The sequence below is a fragment of the Corvus moneduloides genome, chromosome 21 (assembly GCF_009650955.1).
Source record: "Corvus moneduloides isolate bCorMon1 chromosome 21, bCorMon1.pri, whole genome shotgun sequence".
Classification (NCBI taxonomy): Eukaryota; Metazoa; Chordata; class Aves; order Passeriformes; family Corvidae; genus Corvus; species Corvus moneduloides.
The window spans coordinates 1104190-1126439 of record NC_045496.1 but is presented as its reverse complement, the minus strand read 5'-3'; the positions used below and the strand labels follow the sequence as shown (position 1 = coordinate 1126439).

Here is a 22250-nt window from a genome sequence, read left to right as displayed (position 1 = left end):
AGGTGGTTCGTGGGGGGGAGCACAGCTCTCACCTGCTCAGACCTCTTGGGGTCAGTCCCAGAGCCCTTCAGGGCTCACGAGCCTCACCTGCTCTAAAGGAGGAAGGGAGAAACAGCAGCAACAGCACCAGGTACAGACACACTGAGGAGATTGGGCAGAGCCCTCTTTATTCTGCATCAGCTGCTCTCTGAGCACCCAGGGGCTCAGGATGTGTCCATGGTTTGCACGGTCTCATCCAACACCTCGAGCTCCAGCTGTACCACATTCTCTGTGAGAACAGCAGTTGTTCCTTTTTCACACTTGTACCTACCAAACCTAGTTAAGAAATGGGGCAAAATTAGTCTGGAACATGGTACAGAACAAAATTGCATTTAAAATTTTAGAACTGATCAGCTTTAGAAGTTTCCTATAAAAGTCCGAAGTAAAGGAATTGTGCTTACTGCAAAATCTAAACTGATTGCAATAACTGACAGAGTTGCAGATAAACCAGCAGCTTGAGGAAACTGATTACAAAAACACTGCCGTGTAACTGGAAAGGTTTTTACTGAAATCAAGTGGGCTCTCAAAGTGGTGGGGGACATTTGTGCTACAAACCAAAGAACAAGCAATTTACTTATGTTTTGCAACTCTAGAATAATTCTTCCAATGTATCAGCCTCTGTTCAGCTGCTGCTCCAGCTGCTCATTTGCACTGTTTAGTTGAAACTCCTACAGACTAGAGATCACTGACAGAATTTGGTATTACTGAAAACAGGCCTTGCCAGGCAGAGCAGGGACCCACAAGAGCTTCAGGATTACTCACCTGTCCCCCTTTTTGTTGGCCACATCGTATGGACGGAGGAAATCCAGCTTGTTCTTGCTGATGACACAGATGTCGATGTTGCTGCCAGAGCCCAGGTCGTTGTAGATGCCGGCTGCGATAGCATCTCGTACGAGCTGCTTGGCCTCCTCCTCCTGGAATGGTTAAAAAGCTGTCACTTTTTAGTGCTGGCATTTCCCAGGACTGTGCCTCCCTGTGCCTGCAGAGGTTGAGCTTGGAACAGTGTGACACACCAAACCCTGCAATCACCAGGTACAATACTGCAATTAGTTAAGTTTTTACCACTTAAGTGAAACAAAGAAGGAACCTTGGCTACAGTAATGGATGTAACTGAGGCACAGTTACTAGTTCGAAGGAACCAGAGTGCAACAGTACCCATGTTACACAACAGCACTTGGGAGTATCTTTTACACAGAAACATTTCAAATTCATCAAAATATCCATTAAACTATTACACCAGATCTGTAAGCATCACATTCCCCCCCTCCCCAGTAACACATGACTGGTTGCTGTGGGGGCATCGGGACTGGCAGCCTTCCCTGGTCATTCCAGCAACACTGGCTCCCTCTGCAGCTCCCAGGCAGGGCTGGGGCTATTCCAAAAAGGCTGATGGAAAATATACCCATGCACAGCTAGGGCCAATCAGGAACCATCTGACATGGCCTCAGTTCCTGCCATAACCCAGGCTGGGGAACTCCTGGGGCAAAGGACAAATTTTCACTGACAGAGCCTGTGCCCTACAACCCTGCCCATGGCACCGCAGGACTTGCTGAGAGCCCAGAGCAGCCAGGGGATGTCCTGCACCCTTGGCTCCACTAAGTCCGTGCCCCATCACCTGGCCAAAGGGTGAGAATGCAAGGAAAACAGATTGTGTTTTAAATATATAAATATGGATGTATATACACACACACAGATCTTTCCAGTAGCCTAGAAAGTACAAACCAGAGAATAAAAGACTCCTTACATTCTCTCAAAGGTGTGTAACTTACTTGAAAACACTGAGCTGCCTGTTCCAGTACAGAAACAGTAAGACTGGAACACATCCATGGGCACAGAGGTGGGGACTCATTTTGTCCCCAGCAGTTGTGTTGTGAGCAGCAGTTGCTCCTCAGCTCACCCAGCGGATCCTGCCGGAATGCTGAGGCTCCCAGGCTCACTCCTCATTGCTTTGCTGCTATTTCACACCTTGGAATAATCTTCTGCCACCAGACACGAGGAACAAGAGATGGGGTCAGCGCTGAATTTGATAAATGCAGCTTTTTCCAGTGTGCCTCATTTTCCCAGCCTGTCTGTGCCAGGACCCCGCCACGTGACAGCAGCGGTGCCAGGAGCGGCAGCTCCAACTGCAGCTGCTCCAGCCCCGAGTGCAGCTCAAGAGGAGCCCAAAATTAGCTCAGCTCCTGCCCGCCTGCACCCAGGGCCTGCCCTGCACTCCCTGGTGCCCCTCTGGAACAGTGGGAATGACAGTACTCCTGTGCCAACAGCCATAGGAGCAGGGCACAACTTCCAGTGAACTACAGAAACAGCAGCAATTCTTATGTCACTCCCAGTTTAACCACTATTACTCTTTATTAAAAAAAAAAAATTGCATTACGCTTCCTACCAAGCTGACTACAACAATACAGCCATGCTGCAAAAATAACTTCTGTCCCTTTCCTTCAGTGTTTTGGGCAATAAAACCCTGGTAAGCAAGTAATTCCTCACTCCACTGACAGAAGACCGTCAATGATTCTTTGCAGACTAAGGTTACTTTAGTACTATAGTGAAAGTAAATAAACCAAAGAAGTATGTGTAGATCTGTTTTAAGAATTAAGTGGTAGCAAAAGCAGAATAATTTTAAGCTATATGAGTGTAACGTGTAAGAAAAGCTTACACGTAGCTTAGGAAAACTACAGCAGATTGGTGGAGTTTGTTCCACTCTTCCTTTTAATTTCATCCTTTTAAGACAACACTGTAAAGCTCACAGACTCCTCTAATTTAAATTTGATTTGCTTTTAAAAATGTACTCTGTGACCCTGCTGTTATCAAAATAGTTCAAAAATACTCAAAGTGCAGTCAGAAGGGCTGAGCTGTAACTGCACTGAGGCAGCCACTGCATAGAGAGCCCAGGCTGTAACCTCAGCTTCTTCACTAACAGTGCAGCTCAGTCTGTGAACATAGAATAATTGTCATTTTTGAAAGCCCTGCCTCCGTGCTGCTTCCTGCTCCTCTTTTTACAATTTAGAAAGCTGAACAGAATAGCCACAAGAAAAACCTAAAGTATTCCTTACAGAGATCAGCAAGGTGGAGTTCAGCAAGGACTGCTATTTACAGTCACAAAATAGGGGGTTAGCAGGAAAGTGCTGACACAGTCCCAAGTACAGGGCCCTCAATGAGTCACTGTAATAATTAATCTTAAAAAACCCTAAAAGTTCAGAGTATATAAAAGGAGCACTTCCTGCTTTATGGTTGCAAAGACCAAGCTAACTGGGAATATCCTCCTCTGGGGCCCCCACTGCTCCTTAAATGAGATTACAGCCGAGTGATGAACTGTATGGCGAGGCAGCGGTGACAAGCAGCACTTTATGGAGCGATCTGTCTGTCCCCATCACACAGCCCACAATGTGTCCCTGGACTCCAATGTGCAGCTCCATTTACCTCCGCATGACAAATGGGCAGCGCTTGGCAAAGGCACAGCGAGGTCCAGCGCGCTGTAATGGTCAGCACAGCTGTGCTGTGGGACAGAGCCCAGTTCATTACAGTGACCGGCAACACAGCTTCCAAAGGGTGCCTGAGGAATAGGGCAGTAAAGGCTAAAATAAATAACTCAGCATGGAAAGCTAATCTGAAACAGTGTTTGATAAATTATTTATAACACAGACAATTGTCTGCATTTAATATTGGCGCTACTGGTAGCGTCTTTAAAAGATGATTTATGTGTTGTAATGCCATTAAGCTTTATATGGGCCCACTGCTGGCTATAAAGTCTGCTGAGATTTAGAGAATGAGTTTTAAACTGTCACTGCAACATCATAGTAGATAGAGCCTGTATTAAATCTTTACTTTAAACCTGTTATCTGGAGAGTTGCAGTTTGCAGACACTCAGAGCTGATGGATTACCTCTCACAGCTGCTCTGCCACAAGTCCCAAACAGCACCGAGAAGCAACTTTTACACATTATTCTTGTATATGACTTGGATCAACTTTCTCTTCTCACTTAAGCAATTTCCAAATTTCAAGTGCTACTGAAGGGAAAAAGAGACTTTCTTACAGGAGATGAGGCTACTTCTATATTATATTAATACTGTCTTCACTAATAACCTGTAAACAAGTTTATCATTATGCTCCAGCAGCAAAGGGAGCAGCTGGAATGGCTTTGTGAACATTATTTCCTCAACATTTCCTAACTTCACAAGCAAGTTACACAGGAGATGTCTTTTCCAGATTTCAGAACTTTAGAAAGTACTAGGTTTTTTTCCTAACTCTTACCAAAATAAAATTAATCCCTTCTGCAGGTCACCAGGAGATGCAATACATGGTGCAGTTCTCCTAAGTAATTCTTAGAAAAATTTGAAATGCAGTGCACAATCAGTATAAAATGAACATAAGCAAGCAAATATTTTTGTATAAATAAACAAATGCAAATACTTATCATAACAGTCTTTTACAACAATGAGATTTGTAGAAATATTATCATAGAAAAAGTTGATCCTACTTAAAATGAGAATCTGCAAGACTTGTGTGGGAAGAAAAAAAAATCAGAAGCTTCAGGAAGGACAATGACAATAAAAAAATAAATCTATAAAGCAGTGTTGGGAATCTGGGACTAGAAAGCAATACCTCTTGAAGGACAGAAGCACCTACAGGAGCATAAATAGACTCTGGAAGAGAATAAGCAGCATATGGGGAGTGAGGGGCTGGGGTGGAGATCAGCCTGTAACTGGAAGAGATGCTGAAGTCTGCTTTTAAGTCCAAAGAGAACAACTCTGAGAAGCAAAGGACTTTGTGTTTCTTGTAAGGGAAGACTGGAAGGCTCCAGCAGCAAGAATGGATTTGGTTTGGCTGTCAGGAAAGGGGCTGGCACGTGTCATTTAAACCACTCAGGTTTAACAAGTCTCCCCCCAAAAAGTGCATTTCCAGTGCTGCCTTAGAATAAGGAATGACACAACTTGTCTCTCAATTTTTTTTTTTTTCAGATCTATGCATTTTATGTCAGGTTCATTGTGACTGAAGTGTCAGTAAATGTTTATTTTTCTAATAATTTTCTGGTAAGAACTTTCCAAATAAACTGCTCAGGAGTCCCTAATTATTATTCTCAGAGCTAACAGTTTTTCCCATTCTGAGGAAGCTGCCTGTGAGCCCAGGCTCATCCCCACCCCCTCTCTGATATCATACACCACCAGTATAATAAACCACGTTAATATTTCATACCAGGGTGAAATATGCTGGAGTATCAATTCAACATCTGCTGTCTTTAGGGTACTGGCGTCCCGCAGAGACACTTTCAATTTGTAATTGAGTTCTATACTGAATTAATCAGCAGTTTATCTTTTTTAGTAAAATAATGTCTTCCCCACTAACCTGGATTTACATTAACAATTTATGCCAAATTACCTGCCAAGACAAGAAACTTATATGATTCGGAACTACTATTCAATAACATTAGTTGCTGTATGTCATTCCCTACACGGGGATTAGTACAATCCATATTTCCAATGGCACAGAATTAAATTACAAGCTCTTCTTGCAACTGTGGGATTTCTTTTAATACTATTCCCATTCTCTGAACTAAGAATGATTACAAAAACTCATCCATCACTTCTTACATATGGGTAAAGTTCATGGGTTTTTAGGGAACTGATTCTCAAAATGGGAACTGGCTCAACAACACCAGAGCTGTAAATCCTGCCAGGCTGCAACTCCTCCTCTGGCCCCACTGTGCTGCTCTACAGTAACACACCGACCCTTAGCCACCCAAATATGCAAACCCTGCAGAAGACTAGGTTAAAGTTACTTTATATTACTGCATATAAAAAAATTAATATCAAGCAATAACGTGTCTGGCTTCAAATAAAGCAAACTCTGCTCATCTGACTATTGCTTTACCTCTGACAAAAGGATGGACGGGAATGAAGATCAACATTTTATTTGGAAAAGAAGCCTTGGGCCCTCTGGTAATATATCCTTCCTAATACACCAAAATGCTCCATAAAGCCCAGGCTGGCTCCCTCCTCCTCCTCCTCCTCCTCCTCCTCCCTGTTCCCTCACAGCAATTGCCCTCGGCCCTGCCGGCCCTCGCCGCAGGAGCAGCACTCGGGCTCCGTGCCATGTGAAATATTTTCCAGTACATTTTGCCCATGTTCTGCAGTTATGGGAGATATACAAACTGGAACAATTTAAACTGGAACACCTGCTCCTGAGAAATGCATCAAAAATAATTACCTGTCCTCCCCCTACCCTGTGCAGTGAAATGATCTCTTAACACAGAGCCCTGCTTCTGGCCAGCTTGTCTACATTATTACAGACAAAGTTTAAGTGTTACTTTCATAAAAGTGAAGAAATTGTTGCTCTTTGTCATGCAGCAAGGCCCAATTTACACAAAGGTAACATTTATGTCCCTTGATACAGTCTGCAAACAGCAAACTGGAAGGCAGCACTACTGGGTGGGTATCTCTGGGAACTCGGACTGGTGCTGCCGGCAGTGTCCCACTACTTCAGCACACAGACCGGGCTTTCTTCCATTCAGAAAGCACACCACAAAACACCTCACCTGCAACCCCAGCCATGCCAGAGCATACCTAGCTGGCATATTCCAAATCAGCCCAGATTTCCTGTTTAACACTAGTTCCACAAAGGAAATCAATCCCGGGCACAATTCTGTGAAAGATGATGAAAACAGTACAAACTGTCCAACATGTCAGGCAGAAACCAGGTTGCCACAGGATAATTGTGATCTAACCGAAGAATAAGGAACAGGTATGATAAGCCTTTACTTTCTAGCTGACTGTATGCACTAACACCTGATATTTACCCATGGAAATCCATGTCTCCAGGAGACACAAACACAGCTATGTCAGGAAAGCTGAAAACTGCAGTGCCACAAGCTCTGGCAGCAAGGAGTGAGGATATGCCACTAACAGCCTCAGTTCCTGTCACTGGATAATGAAATACACAGATACACAGGGCACAGAAACACAAAGTCCTGATTTTTGCTCACCAACTCAGATTCCCCCCCCCCGCCCCCCATTTACTTAATTCCATGTTTGACACCAACAGGGGTTCAAGTATCTCAGGCTGGCTCTCCAGCCTAACTCCCATAGTCTGGCTTGATCTCCATTGTCTGCTGCCAGAGTGGAGCCCACAAACCTCCCAGCAAGTGGTCACCGTCCTGCGGAGTCATTAAAGCTGCGGTGTCAGCTGGCAGGATCAGCCACGGCTGCCACACCTGAGCCCGAGAGCTGATCACCATCACTAATGAACACAGGGCTCATCTGCAGCTTGTCACTGCTCCTGAGCCCCCGTCACACAGACACAGGCAACAAGACTGGGGAGACAACTATTGCTGAAGATTAGAGACTTTTGACAGATTCCAAAAATAGCTCAGTATTATTGTCAGTAGTTAATAAACAAAAATAATTCCACCATATTGAGGGACAGTAGGAAACGTGAGCACAGGAACATTTTAAGGATCTACGTGTCAGCTGCTTAAAAATGGAAGAAAGTGACATGTTTTCATAATATTTTGTAGTGTGCCTGATGCATTTTTTTACTGAAATAAGAGGTGCACAGTGAAAGCTGCATTCAGTCTACTTTGCATTTCAACACAGCAAAGATCCCAGAGCGCACGGAGCATCCCGAGGAAAGCGCTCTCCGTGCCTCAGCTGCTTCACTCAGGGATAAGGGGCTACTCAGAAGTACCTCAAAAACCACTTCTCCCAAACCTGCCTGACAAACTGCTCGGCCAATTGCTCCCAGCCCACGTAGGTCCCATTCGAACAGGTGAGCCGAAGCCACCACAGGTAACCCAAGCACACCCAGGGGACCACCCCCTCTCCAGTGGGACAGCAAGCTGCAGGTTTTGGGACAGCACAGCTGCTGCAGGACCGAGAGGGCCTGTGCTCCACGTGGAACACACTCAGAACAGTCCCTTCTTTTTCATCTATTCTTACCCTCTAGGATGTTTTTGGTTTTATTCAGTACCACTTGATTTCCTACCACACTTAAGAAATGGTATAATAAATGACTGTAAACATAATCTCACATTTGTAGTGATCTATCCTAGAAATAATTATTAAATATCTGCCAGACTATCTCCTATCTCCTTTCTTCCACCTATTCTGCTCCTGAACGCATTACACTCCAAGATTTACTTTCTTTTCCTTGCAAAAGCATTTTCTGTGGCTTCTGATTCTCTTCCTTTTGGAGCCTCTTATTATTAAACCTGGCTGTTTTGATGAAATACAGAAAAGAAATGAAGTTACAAGCAGCCTTTCATTGCTTAAACAAGAAGTCTACAACATAGCCCCACTGTGCATCAAGTAATTCTACAGACAAAATGCTCCTACTTTTCAAACACCAGAAATCAAATACCAGAAGAAAATACATCCCCTCCCCATCTCCTGAGGAATTCTACCACCACAGGATAGAAAAACCCAGAATTCCAGCGTTTAATACTGTAGACTTTTTTTTCCCCAGTTCACGATGCTTTCCATATCCACCGACTCAGAGTATTTCTTTGCTATTGTTTAACACCAGAAGGCACAAATGCATTTACAAAATGACTGTAAGGTTTAAAAACCAGTGGTGACTCTACTGGAAGAAAAATTGGCTACAATGAAAGATCTAAGCTCAAAACACTCCATTAGATGTGCTGTTCTTCCACTTACGTTTTTTTAAAGTAGTCTATAGCTGCCTACATGACAGATTAATATTGTTCCACAGTAGTTAGGTGCTTGGCATTACATTTTTGAAGCATCTACAGGCCTTCAGGGCTGAAAGTGTTACCATCCTCAGCGATCTATAATGGTTCCTCTAGAGGCCAGCACTCCTTCCCAACAAACCCTGCCTACATAAATCAGGCTGCACAAGTGGCACTCGGGGACGTCACCATCCATCTCCACAGCTCCTCTGAAGGATGTTGGGTAAAGATCATCTCCCAGCACTGCAGCCAGGGAAAGGACCATCACAGTTGGCACTGATAAAGCATGTGCTACTTAAATCTGAAGACACACTAAGTCTATGGAAAAAAACACATCCTGCTGGTGTTAGCATGCCTCAGGCACTGGGAGAAGCTTCAGCAACTCATCTTCAAAAGGCAGAGAGCCAGGGCTCTAGAAACCTGCAAAAATTGGCTAAGCCTGCAGTCTTTTTTTATTTTATTTCTTTTTTTTTTTTTAGTTGAGCATCTTCAAAGTCTATGATTCTAACTGTAGGGCACAGCAGCTGCCACTGCAGATTTGATCCTCTCAGCTTTTGGCAGCTCTCAACTTGAAATTCTAGCAAAAGAATTTTTCAAGTTGCTATTATTGCCTGTCATGGATTTATAAATATTGTGCACTATCTGCTGTGGCATGGCTCTCCTGGGACACCAGTGCATGCCAAAAGCATAACAGAATGAAAAACAGTTCCTATTCTTCAAATAAATGCTAATTTTTTTTTAACTGTGCTCACACGATGCGTTTGGTGATCAGCTTCAATAGTACAGAATATATATCAGAGGCAAAAAAGCTGATTGTCTTTTCCAGTAGTATTCAGCTGCTACTTTCATTAAGCTTGTTTAATTACATTCCAGATGCTAATTTGCAAGTTGATACCAGAGGGTGCAGGACAGTTTGCCTTTGAATCATTTTTCTGTGATGTGATGGTCTTGAAGCACACCACTACCCTCCAGTAGCCCTAGGAAGCTATTCTGACAATTAGTGCAAAAGAAAGGAGCACTGATCTTGACAGAAAAATAATAATTTTCTACGTATTTTATTAAATTAATCTCCAGCAATTTTAAGTTTATCTTCATTGCCATTTCATAACAAGTTTTATGTAAAATATATTTAGAATACTTTGATTTAATTTGGATTAATTTCAATAGAAATATTTGTTATTTTATTAATTTACAAAAAAAAAAAAAAAGCAACAACAACAAAACCAACAAACCACATCTGACTTGGAAGGTAAGTATTATAAACTCACAGCCATAACAGAATGTGAGGAAGTGTTTAAGAGTACAGCTGAGCTTTATCACCTGAAACTTTGCTGGTTTGCATAATACAATTCCTGAACTGTTATTAGATAACAGATTATCCAGAAAAACCAAAGGAAGGGTTAAGGTGCATGCAAGACTCAAAGATCCAAACATCTATTTCAACAAATTGGTAGGTTGCATTTCTACATGCTTGTTATAAGTGACTATCTGCTGCCACTTACGGTTGTGTGTGAAGACAGTTTAATGAGGATGACCTTTCTAAATAGGAAAATTTGAGATTTACCAGTTTTTGGTGCCTTTTTCGGTTACTCTTACACAAGAAATGACTTAAAATACAAGCTTGAAAGCTAGCTGAAAATAAATGAAAATTTTAGTTCCACAGCACGGCTCTTTGCCATTTGTATCTTGGAAAGAGGACTATTGTGCTGTAGCTGTTGATTCCAAGGATTTGCAGTCCGTGTTTTCAGTGGAATGGCACGCATGCCAAGTGCACAGTCACACAGGAGGCTGGAAAAGGAGACTCTCTCATTCTTACAGCAGCACGAGGCGAGAGGGAAAAACAGTGTCTTCCTCTCTCTCTCATGCCTCTATCAGCCATCTGGTGTGAGGATCCTTCCCAGAGACACTTGGGAGCCTATTAAACATATCCCAATATATCTGATAACAATCGTAAATATACTAGAGACCAAAAGTCCAGTGTCTTCAGATGCTGCCTAAATCACAGGAATCCTGATCCCACTGTCTGTAACTTTGCACACCTACAACTCTTGCTTAGGTACTGACAGGAGAGGGGCCAGGGATAATTGGAAAACTGCTTCTTACTAATGCTTAAGCAATTAACTAATGGCAAACTTCTTAGAACAAGGTGGGGGGTTGACTGGTGTTTTTTTAATCTGCTGGAATTGCACATCATGATTTGTCAGGAGATGTACCAAGGTACAACAGATTATCTCACATTTTAAACTTCATTTACCAGCTTTATAGAGAGGAACTCTGTGGATTTATGGGACCATCACCTAAAACCACAGTGCACTTGAGGGGGATGAAAATGACCCACAGCAGCTGCATTACAAAAATGAGGAACATCTGAAGACCTCTGCTGATGTAGACTAACCTTTTTCCTTTCCTACATCATTCAATAATACTGAAGAGCTCCAAGGGTTTTTTTTATCTGCCTTTTAGGCTGAAATTATTGCAACAGTTACAAGTCATTTTTAATGGGTCCAATTTCAATCCTGAGTTCAATTCTCATTTTTTCCTTTACGGTGGAATTATTAATCAATTGGAATGAGAAGGAGCGTTCACAGAAAGTCTGAAGAGATTAATGTGGTTTAAGAGGACTTGACATTCCTGATGCATTTTATGAAATACAGCTACAGAAAACCCTGTAATTGTTTTGGAGTTATTTTCATCAATAGAAAGACAACTGGGTTCTCAAGGTTTAGATCAGCAGCATGGTGTAACCAAATGCAAGAAACATTACAGAAAATACAAAAATAATGCACTGCATTCATTTGTAACTGATCATTCATTTGTAACATTCATTTCTAACTGATCTTTCATGACACTCCAGCTTTTAGCTTTCCTGAATGATTCTTTATAACAACAATCAAGCATTTTCCATTTTTTATCAGTATGATCAGCAAAACACAATCTTATGAGTCTTCTGATAATCAGCTTTTAAGGAGATATTAGAAGTGCAAACACTAGTTCTGAACATACCCAGTCAATCAGAATTGTTTTATGCAATACCTGAACACTTTTTGTTGCATTCTCTTTTCAAGATGGAGAAAGAAAGACAGACTGACAGAAAAACAACAATATTGACTGTGCAAGGGCTGGTAAATTTCTGAAGTCAACTATAATCAGTAAGCTGTATGTTTTTAAAGCCTTCACCTACATTCAAATCACACATTTTCCCATATAAAAATACAGCTTCTTGCAAATTTATTTATTTTACCCATTAATTTTTACAGTTTTGCAGTAAGCTGACATTAGTACATTTTAAGTGCAGCAAAACTGGAGCAGATTTAACTTTTTTAGAGTTTCAAACCTCCTAAATTCTTATGATCATAAGGATTGCTGAGGGAAGAAACACTGACGTTTAAAAAAACCCGAGACTTACCTCCATGTCGGGTTTGTATTTATCTTCAAACACTGCCATGGCCGCGAGAGATCCAGAACCTGTGATGACAACATCAGGACACCCCTTTAGCCAGTGGACTTAGGTATGGCACCTTTTTTTAGAGAAAAATATAGTAAATCTCAGCAGCACAAACCAGACTGAAGCCTACTTAGCTTACTCTTCACTGTACAGTGTCTACACTAAGTCAGCACCTGATTTAATCCTAGGGGTACAGCTTGTGTGCACAGACTCGGCACAGGCCCATCCTGGCAGCCTTTCCCTTTTTACTGTTTTTAACATAAGACACAAAAACGAGGTTGGAAACAGAGAGCTAAGGGAATGCCATAGTTTGCAGTCCCTAGTCCTACATCCATCCCGCCCCACTTCCGTGCCTGCCCCTGTTAGAGGGGTGCTGGGATGAGGAGAGGGCTCCAAGCCTGGGAACGAGCAGCCCAGCAGTGGGAACGGGGCAGGGGGCTGCTGCCACAAGTGCATTTCCCCCGTAGTTGTGAACAGTTAATTGTGCTCCTACTTTGTGCCATTATTTCTACACTGAACAATAACAGCTGAACAAAATGCCGGAGACAAAACCAGGAGTTTAACGTTCCCTCTCCAGAAGGAAGCAGGTACAAGTGCAGTGATGGAACAGGAGCCATCTCTGCCCAAAGCACTGTGACTACAGGGTAATAAATGTGCTTGTTTTTCAGGAATTAACACAAAAAGCAGGATGGTACTACTTGAAACTGTAAACTTGCTTTGTTCAGAAAGAGTGAGTCTTCAGGAAGATTTTCTTGTCTGTCGGTGGCCCTACCCATATTTCAGAGAGCACTACTTTTGGGGAGTGAATAAAGTTACCTGCAATTTTTTACTCCAATTAGAAGATTTTTTGGCATTTATTACTTTTTAACTTGTTTTGCATAGTGCTATCTGTTTAGCTGGGTCACAGAGAAAGCCATATTTCCTATTTAAAATGATTTGTGTATATCGCTTGACCACCTCAATGGTTTAGTGAAAGCAAAAGGCAGCGATTAAACAGTTTCAAATGAGGTGTCCTGCTGATTTTATCAAGTCTGCTGAATGTATAATGAAAAAGGAGAAGCTGACAGTGACACTGTTGAGAAAATACAGACTACCTTAGCTGAACCATTTAAGGAGGTCCAATTATAGATCAAATTTAAAGGGTTGAAGCAGCAGATTTACAGACACAAATCAATGAACATGGTAATCCCAATGAATATGACAGATATTCCTGTTACAGAATATTGCTGTGGTTGAGGATCATTACCTTTACAGTATCAAATACATCACATCTAAAAGCAGTAGGACACTCTAAGTGTGTACTTGTATTACAGGCAATGACTATTCATTTACACCTTGGAGCAATACACAACTCCATTTCTTAAATGCTGAAACTGAGAATAAAGAAGATTTTTAAGCAACTAATAGCAAAACTGAACTGCTGATGCAAACAGCTGATATCACAGAACAAACCACAAATAAAAGGAATTTTACTGACCCTGCAAACAAGGTCAAAATAAAGCGTGTGCCAAAACAAACAAAGGACCTGAATGGTAAAATAAAAATTCTTTTGGAATTTCATAGGAATATTTGTAATGAGGAGGGAAAAAAAAAAATCTGGTCTATGGTCTCAAACCAAGCCCACGTTCTTGCTACACTCAAATGAAGGCCTACCGTGAGCTGAGCGGGAAGACCCAAAGCTGGAAAACAACCCTATTCTTGGGGAAAGGTTAACAAAATCAGAGTACAAAGAGTAGAAAATGTGCAAGAAAGAAAGTATAAAATGTAATATCTGACTCAAATTACTACATTAGCTATCTAGGTGGGAAAAAGTGATCTTAATTTCTTAACACTTCTACTGACAAAAATTATTGATAACACAATTGCATACATGGCTCAGGCTGGATTAATTCCTCCAGCTCCTTCTAAAAAGAAGTTCCCAAAAGAACCTACTCCCAAAATCAGTAACTTAAAGAAGAAAAAAAGAAAAAGGAAAAAGGCGAGGGGAATCTGATGTTACAGTACATGAAATCCTTTGTACATAAAGAATTATGCTTAATTATTTATCTCACTACGTTACCAAGACACAAATAAATGCCAAATCTACTCTCAACCTTAAATAAATAAATCCAGACAGTCCTATAATGTAAATTTTCAGAGAGTTGTTGAAAGTCTTAACTTAATTAAACCTACATGTAGACATTTACATCTGAAAACCAAGATCCTAAGGAGGTTCTAACAGAACAGGAAGCTGGAAAAGCTGAATAAACTTGCTTCATTTTTTCTCTAGTGCTTATAAATCCTAAACATAAGCTTTATAAGCTTGCATTTAAAATTTGCCTTAGCAAAAGCCTCCCAGCACAGCTAAGCATTCTCTGAAAGAATAGATTTTCCTGATCTTAAATAGCACAATGAAAATTCTTCACTGTTCCCAGCACCAGATGTAAGCCCCGTGTTTTCAGAAACACCAGTCAACGCATGCATCCGAGTGTCTCTGTCAAAACAAAGCATGTTTGACAACAGCAACAGGAACTGTTGTGAAAAACCCTCCTGCTATGCAGACATCCCCCTGGAGCACAGAACTGAGCAAAGCCCACCTGCACTGCTGGGACTGGCCCTGGACATGCAGCCATGGACAGCTGCTCCTGTGGTGAGAACTTCACTGTCCCATTGCACTGACCTCCCTCTCCTTGTAAATTCCACACACTGTCCAAACAACCCCAAAATGTTCCAACTACTCCAACTGCCTTGTGAAAGCTGCATTGTGACAGGAGAGTGGGCAATAAAACTGGGAACTTAAGTAAACACTGCAAGTACGGTTTTCTTATTGCAGTTCCTATAAAAACACAGAAAACTTGGATATTAAGGGTCTATGGAGAACTTGTCTGTATGTGGGGAAACAGCTGCTCTCTTGTCCGTGCACTTGGTGCCCACCAATAATTCATTTTTAACAAGCATGCTTTGCCTTTATGCAGAAACAAGCTTCACAATTCCCAAACATAATGTCTGGAGAAAGATAAAATCCAAACACAGCAAAACACCATCCATTATCTTGGGATGGATTTCCCACTTCATGCGCATGGTAACTGATTTAAGTCACTACCAGTTCAGATTCAGCAGCAGTTCAACCTCAAATCCATTAAACTTCCAGGAAAGCTGTGTGATAACATGTCATTAAATAATGTCTTTACCTGAGCTCAAAGTAACACCAAACCAGGTATTTATCTTAGGTAAGATTTCAAACTAAGCTCTGTAGAAACAGGCAATTTTCTTTGTTGGATTTTTTTTTTTCCACATGTTTAAAGTTTCTCTCTCTTCTGTGTGTGAGCAATAGGAATAATTAAAACAAAGGATGATTAGTAAAGTCATAATTTATTTGTATTATACAGCATTCAGGAAAAAACCCTTTCAGACCTTTAAAACCCACTAACTGCTAGGAATGCTTACACTTAACAGAAGTAAAAAATGCCATCTCAATTCCAAAGAACTTATTTTGTGTATATTTTCAGTAAGCGACACTTTAGAACCAAACATTCAGGAAGTATTAACCTAATATCTACACACGAAAAATATTGACTGCAAACAAATTCTACATAACTACAGAAGCTGAGACGTAAAGCTCTACTCAGAGGCAAAGGCTTTTCAGTCTCCTGATTAGCATGAACCAGGTAAGTTAGGAGACGATAAGAGAATTTATTGTTTTCTTCTTTAAGTAACACTGGTCTTTTCCTGAATTTTCCCAACTAAGTTGTTAAATTTTCTGCATGCAACTGTAATAAATTTACTTTAAAAATACCACCTGGTCTTCACTGGAGCAGTTGTACCACTTGAGTGTTGATTTAAAGTGAAAGATAATTATTGATATGTAGCAAAAAAGTGCAGCTCACAATAATTTTCGCTGTGAATTACAACTGCAGGAGCTTTTCTAAAGCACATGCACTGGATCTTTTCAGCAGAACCTTCACTCAAGACAAGTTCTTATTGCTAAGTACAGTCCATCTCCTCACGCACGGACCTGTTTGCTGCCACACCAGAGGATGTGCAGAGCTTTGAGAGCAACATTTAGCACTTCCTAATCCATCACTGCCAGGGCTCCCTGACAGGGCATTTATTCACACGAACTCATTGTTACTCAATTTGCTGCTCATCCCAGGTAAGAATTCAGTGATCTCGGCAGCCTCTTGGATTGGGATCATTTTTCAGCGTGGCTCCTGGCTGGGGGCTGGCTTCCAGCAGTGGGAGTTCTTGCTCTGCAGCACGACACTGCCACCGCATGAAGAGCTGATTTATGAATATGAAGCACCACTGGCACCAGGGGAGCAGCTCCAGCCACGAGAGACTCCTGAACACTCCGCCGGCTTCCGAAAGCTCAACTACACACTTCAAGTGCTTTAATTTTATGCATGCATTTCATTAAAAGTCTTGGCCAGAAGCTTTCCTAGACAAGCCAAGCAATCAGACAATCTTGCATTGTTTGCTGAAATCCAATTTTGTTCTTTGTCAGCATAAACAGTTTAATTTGATGGTCTCACTCCTAAGTAAGCACTGTGTACCTTTTAAATCTCCCTTGAAAGGCAGAACACCACTCTGTCCATCCAGATATACCAGCACACCAAAATAAAACTCAACTTCTCAACCACCTTTCCTATTTAATACCGAATTTCCAGAAGTTAACTAGCCCAAAACACCTACCCTGACTTAATAAACCACCTTTAGAACATTTGGGAAAAAACCGCCAACAAACAACAAATTAGTCTAAATAAGACTAAAATACAATTCCAACTGCTATCTCCAATTTGACTTTTGATAGTTTCTCTGCTGTCTCAATTCTATCTCCTCTATATGCATTAGCTAAGTTTTTGCTAAAACATATCCTGGTCACAGGGTGAAGTGTCAGTGCACCACGGGTGGGAAGGTGAGGGACACTGATGCTGAGAAGGGCTTTGTCTGTCAGCACAGCCAAAAAGAACGTGTGAGCACCAGCCACACACCTGGTACTGCCCACAGCAAGCCGGAGCTTAAACCACAAGGAACTTAATCCACTGATATTCTACTTCCCACTCGTTTGAACTTAGTCTGCTACTACGCTATTTTTGGGGAGGGAAAGAGGAGCGGCCAGGGTTTCCCGACAGGCCGCGTTTTAAGGCTTTTAAAAGCGAGGCAGGGAAGGCAGCATGCGGGGAGCGGCTCAGGGCAGCACACAGGAAAGCGAGGCAGGGAAGGCAGCATGCGGGGAGCGGCTCAGGGCAGCACGCAGGAAAGCAGGGCAGGGAAGGCAGCATGCGGGGAGCGGCAGCAGCACACAGGAAAGCGAGGCAGGGAAGGCAGCATGCGGGGAGCGGCAGCAGCACACAGGAAAGCGAGGCAGGGAAGGCAGCATGCGGGGAGCGGCTCAGGGCAGCACACAGGAAAGCAGGGCAGGGAAGGCAGCATGCGGGGAGCGGCTCAGGGCAGCACGCAGGAAAGCGAGGCAGGGAAGGCAGCATGCGGGGAGCGGCTCAGGGCAGCACGCAGGAAAGCAGGGCAGGGAAGGCAGCATGCGGGGAGCGGCTCAGGGCAGCACGCAGGAAAGCAGGGCAGGGAAGGCAGCATGTGGGGAGCGGCTCAGGGCAGCACACAGGAAAGCAGGGCAGGGAAGGCAGCATGCGGGGAGCGGCTCAGGGCAGCACACAGGAAAGCGAGGCAGGGAAGGCAGCATGCGGGGAGCGGCTCAGGGCAGCACGCAGGAAAGCAGGGCAGGGAAGGCAGCATGCGGGGAGCGGCTCAGGGCAGCACACAGGAAAGCAGGGCAGGGAAGGCAGCATGCGGGGAGCGGCTCAGGGCAGCACGCAGGAAAGCAGGGCAGGGAAGGCAGCATGCGGGGAGCGGCTCAGGGCAGCACGCAGGAAAGCAGGGCAGGGAAGGCAGCATGCGGGGAGCGGCTCAGGGCAGCACACAGGAAAGCGAGGCAGGGAAGGCAGCATGCGGGGAGCGGCTCAGGGCAGCACACAGGAAAGCAGGGCAGGGAAGGCAGCATGCGGGGAGCGGCTCAGGGCAGCACGCAGGAAAGCAGGGCAGGGAAGGCAGCATGCGGGGAGCGGCTCAGGGCAGCACACAGGAAAGCAGGGCAGGGAAGGCAGCATGCGGGGAGCGGCTCAGGGCAGCACACAGGAAAGCAGGGCAGGGAAGGCAGCATGCGGGGAGCGGCTCAGGGCAGCACACAGGAAAGCAGGGCAGGGAAGGCAGCATGCGGGGAGCGGCTCAGGGCAGCACGCAGGAAAGCAGGGCAGGGAAGGCAGCATGCGGGGAGCGGCTCAGGGCAGCGGCTCCCGCAGCCCCGCTCGGCCCCAGCCCCGGCTCCGTGCGGCGGGCCCGGCCCGCCGGCGCCACCCAGCGGCCGCACGCCGCCACCGCAGCGCCCGGCCCGCTAATTGCGAGCGTTAATCACGGCCTCGTTACACCGCTACCCGCCCCGGCTCCGAGAGCCAGCAGCACAACAGGAACATTCACCACCTCCAGCAACAGCCTGAGCAGGTGTTCTAGCCAAAGACGCCAGCCAGAAACAGAAAATATTAATGAGAATCTATAAATGTGTATTTTGCCAACACAGAAAGCAGAAAAGCTGCACCAGGCACAGGCTGACTGATCTACTAATCTGATAACAGTTGTTTTCAGAGCAGTTTTCTGATCTATTTATTTGGACTTTACATTACACTTCCATGGCTCTACCAAAAATAAGTTTCCATTTAAAATTATCCGAGTTTGCCAAATGAAACTCAAGTTCCCCAAGTGAAATTTGTATGAGGCACGACTTAGGACCATCTGCAAATGAAGTTTCTGCGGAATTTTTTTTCTTTCAGAAAGATTTTGGGAATCCTGCAATTCTTGTGCTTTAAGGTGTGGAGCACACACAGAGCAACGTTCCCAACAGCAGTTTTCTGGCAGCTGAGTTTTGTCCCAGCCCACATTTGTGAAGAAACAGAACACTGCACTTGCCCTATAAATACAGGTACAATTTTATCTTTGTAGTGTGAGGCCCGCACAGCTCCCAGCAAACAATGGCATTTAAATAAAACCACTTTAAGTACCAACCGTTCCCCCACGCCGTGCCCCGAGGGAGCAGCACTCACCCATGGTGACATAGGGCAGCTTGTCAGTCGATCCGTGGGGGTGGATGCTGTACAGGTGGGGCCCCGTGACATCCACTCCCCCCAGCACCAGGGAGGCTCCGATGTAGCCTTGGTACCTGGGAGCAATGTTTGTCTGTGAGTCCGAAGCCCACGACTCACTTGTGGCTGTTTAACACAATACAGGCATTTGAGAACTGTTCCACACCTACCTGGGTAACAGCTCTGTACTAAACAGGCTGCTTTTACCAGCTGGGAGCAATAAATTAAGAAATGTACTAAAACACAGCTTATTTCGGTGTCCAGCAGGCAATGATTCTATTACAAATCACAGGAAACTCCCAGTTTTACAAGCTTGCACGTTACACTATTACTGGCCCAGCCTTCTCACCACAAAGATACACAACGTTTTCACGGCTGTGATGAACAGTGTATTAAACTAATACCCTTCTGTTTTTGTTGTGTGATCACTGCATCGCAGCACAACTAATTCCCTAAAACCACAGGCTCGATTTCTCTTCCATCTCAGTTCAAAAGCCCATGAAGCAAAGAGCAATTATGAAATCCTTCCTGAAGTCTTGTTATGAAGTTTAAGCAGCCTGAGACAGGATGCCCCTTAAGCACTATTTAGTTTTACGAGCAGGATTAATAAACAAGAAATCACTCAGTTACCTGAACAGCATCTGCTTGAGCATCCGATTGGCTGTGACAACCCGTGGGAGCCGTCCCGTGGACAGGGAGTGGAGCTCCAGGTTGGAGGAGATCAGCTGAGTTGTCATCTCAGTATCAGCAGCTGTTCCGGCACCGCAGCAACTGAGGAACGTGATGAGCAAATGAGGGAAAGGAGACAGAAACCTCTATGCTTCGTGCAACAAGTAGAAATTTTCTCATTGTAAAATTGAGGGATTTAAGTTCTCACACAGTCAGAGAGCATGAAGCAAGAGAGCCTGCTTAAGTGTAGGTGGAATACCATGAACCCCCAAGCCTTGCTAATAAATGATCATTTTGAAACAGAGTTTAATATTTACTGCTAGTAAAGAACACGGCTAAAAAACCCAGTACCAACACCATTACAAAATAACATACACAATAAACAACTTACTACCCAACAAAAAACTGTAATACTTACTAGATATTAGGGGAAATGAAGTGTATTTTCGAACAGTTCTTGTCAGCAACAACCATACCCTCAGTTGCTCTCGTATCCGCTCCGAGGACGATGCCATCCTACAGGAAGGCAGAATTATTCCCAAAGCCGCGACCTCCACAGGGGCCCCCTTCCCGGGGGCAGCCGGGGGGTTCGGGATGGGGCCGGGCACACCGGGGGTGACTCAGCAGAGCGAGGCCTCCGCCGCGGGCCCGGCCCGGCCCGGCCTCGTCCCCCGCCCGCCTCACCTTGAAGATGACGCCGGCGATGGTGGTGCCGGTCTTGCGCGGCGCGGGCACCCGCAGCCCCTTCTGGACGAGCTCGGCCTCCAGCAGAGAGTTCCTGCAAGACAGGAGGCGAGTGGAGCCGGGATGAGGGGTCCCCCCGCCGGCCCCCGGCCCAGCCCCGCGGCCCCCGCGCGGCCCCCGCGCTCCCCCCGGCCCGGCCCTGCCCCGCTCCCCAGCCTCACCGAGAGCAGTTGTCGAAACTGAAGCCGCCGGCGGGCGCGCGCAGCACCGACACGGCCGCCATGTTGGGACGGGCGGGGCCGCGAGCGCTTCCGGGGCAGCGAAATGGCGGCGGGGCTCGGAGGGGCGGGGCGGGGCTCGGAGGGGCGGGGCTCTGAGGGGCGGGGCGGGGCTCGGAGGGGCGGGGCTCGGAGGGGCGGGGCGGGGCTCGGAGGGGCGGGGCGGGGCTCGGAGGGGCGGGGCTCGGAGGGGCGGGGCTCGGAGGGGCGGGGCTCGGAGGGGCGGGGCTCGGAGGGGCGGGGCTCGGGGGGGCGGGGCTCGGAGGGGCGGGGCTCGGAGGGGCGGGGCTCGGAGGGGCGGGGCGCTGAGGGGCGCTGAGGGGCGGATGCCCGGGGGAGTGGAAAGCGACCCGAAAGTGACCCGAAAGTGACCCGCTGTCAACGGAATGGTTCTACGGAAAAGAGAAAAAGAAAAAAAAGAAAAAGAAAAAGAAAAAGAAAAAGAAAAAGAAAAGAAAAGAAAAGAAAAGAAAAGAAAAGAAAAGAAAAGAAAAGAAAAGAAAAGAAAAGAAAAGAAAAGAAAAGAAAAGAAAAGAAAAGAAAAGAAAAAAGAAAAGAAAAGAAAAGAAATGAAAAGAAAAGAAAAGAAAAGAAAAGAGAAAAGAAAAGAAAAGAGAAGAGAAAAGAAAAGAAAAGAGAAGAGAAAATAAAAGAAAAGAAAACAAAGAAAATAAAAGAAAAGAAAATGAAAAAAACAAAATAAAAGAAAAGAAAATAAAAGAAAAGAAAAGAAAAGAAAAGAAAAGAAAAGAAAAGAGAAAAGAAAAGAGAAAAGAGAAAAGAAAACAGAAAATATACCCATTTTCAAAGTTACAGGAGTTCTGCTGTATGTCGGGATCACTAAAATTAATTTAGTGTTTTCTGAGTAAACTACATCCAACCTCCAGTTTAACTTTTCCTACAGTGTCCCGACCCAATAAAGGAATGCTCAAATGTATCCATAGAGAACAGAACTTCTGGCCACATCTGCAGAAAGAAGGATGTGCTTTAAAGCAAGGCAGAGAGCGAGATTTTTCCGAAGTCTAAGACACATATAATTGCTTTATAGATATATAATTTCCTGAAATTAAAAATCTTATTGATTAAAAAAAATAAAGTGTCATTTGTTCCTAACATTAAATATTAATTACTTGACACCCTTTCTCTTGTAGGAAAATGAATCTGGGGTCCCCTGCGTCCAACCAGATCTGCACGTCTGCGCTGTCCCTCCTAATTATTGAAAAATTACTGTTTTCCATCAGGGTGTTCTTCAGATGACCAACAAAAATGGGTTGGGTGGGCAAAGCTACTGGGCAATGTCTACTTTTTCCCCCAATGCTCAAAAATACTTG

The 22250-nt window shown here is 44.5% G+C and overlaps 1 protein-coding gene across 2 annotated transcripts; it reads right to left on the bottom strand.

Annotated features, from left to right (window-relative positions):
- Window positions 1-131: 131 nt before the first annotated feature.
- PSMB7 (proteasome 20S subunit beta 7) lies at window positions 132-20973 on the bottom strand. Of its 2 annotated transcripts, XM_032130430.1 has the most exons (8): window positions 20863-20972; window positions 20642-20735; window positions 20376-20473; window positions 19919-20059; window positions 19250-19365; window positions 12123-12181; window positions 802-953; window positions 132-315 (listed from the first exon to the last, which is right to left on the bottom strand). In XM_032130430.1, the coding sequence occupies exons 1-8, from the start codon at window positions 20922-20924 to the stop codon at window positions 204-206; spliced, it is 834 nt and encodes a 277-aa protein (XP_031986321.1). In that variant the 5' UTR covers window positions 20925-20972; the 3' UTR covers window positions 132-203. The 2 variants fall into 2 exon arrangements, with proteins under 2 accessions (XP_031986321.1, XP_031986322.1); XM_032130431.1 differs by lacking the exons at window positions 132-315; window positions 802-953 and adding an exon at window positions 3392-3589 and having other exon boundaries at window positions 20863-20973.
- Between the last annotated feature and the right edge of the window lie 1277 nt (window positions 20974-22250).

What these genes read in the sequence shown, in the direction of transcription:
- PSMB7 (XM_032130430.1), bottom strand. Translation starts at nt 20,924, where the DNA reads ATGGCGGCCGTGTCGGTGCTGCGCGCGCCCGCCGGCGGCTTCAGTTTC. An exon ending in AGTTTCGACAACTGCTCTCG is followed by an intron (nt 20,736 to 20,862) that starts GTGAGGCTGGGG and finishes CCTGTCTTGCAG; the next exon opens with GAACTCTCTGCTGGAGGCCG. An exon ending in GCCAACAAAAAGGGGGACAG is followed by an intron (nt 316 to 801) that starts GTGAGTAATCCT and finishes TTTCTTAACTAG; the next exon opens with GTTTGGTAGGTACAAGTGTG.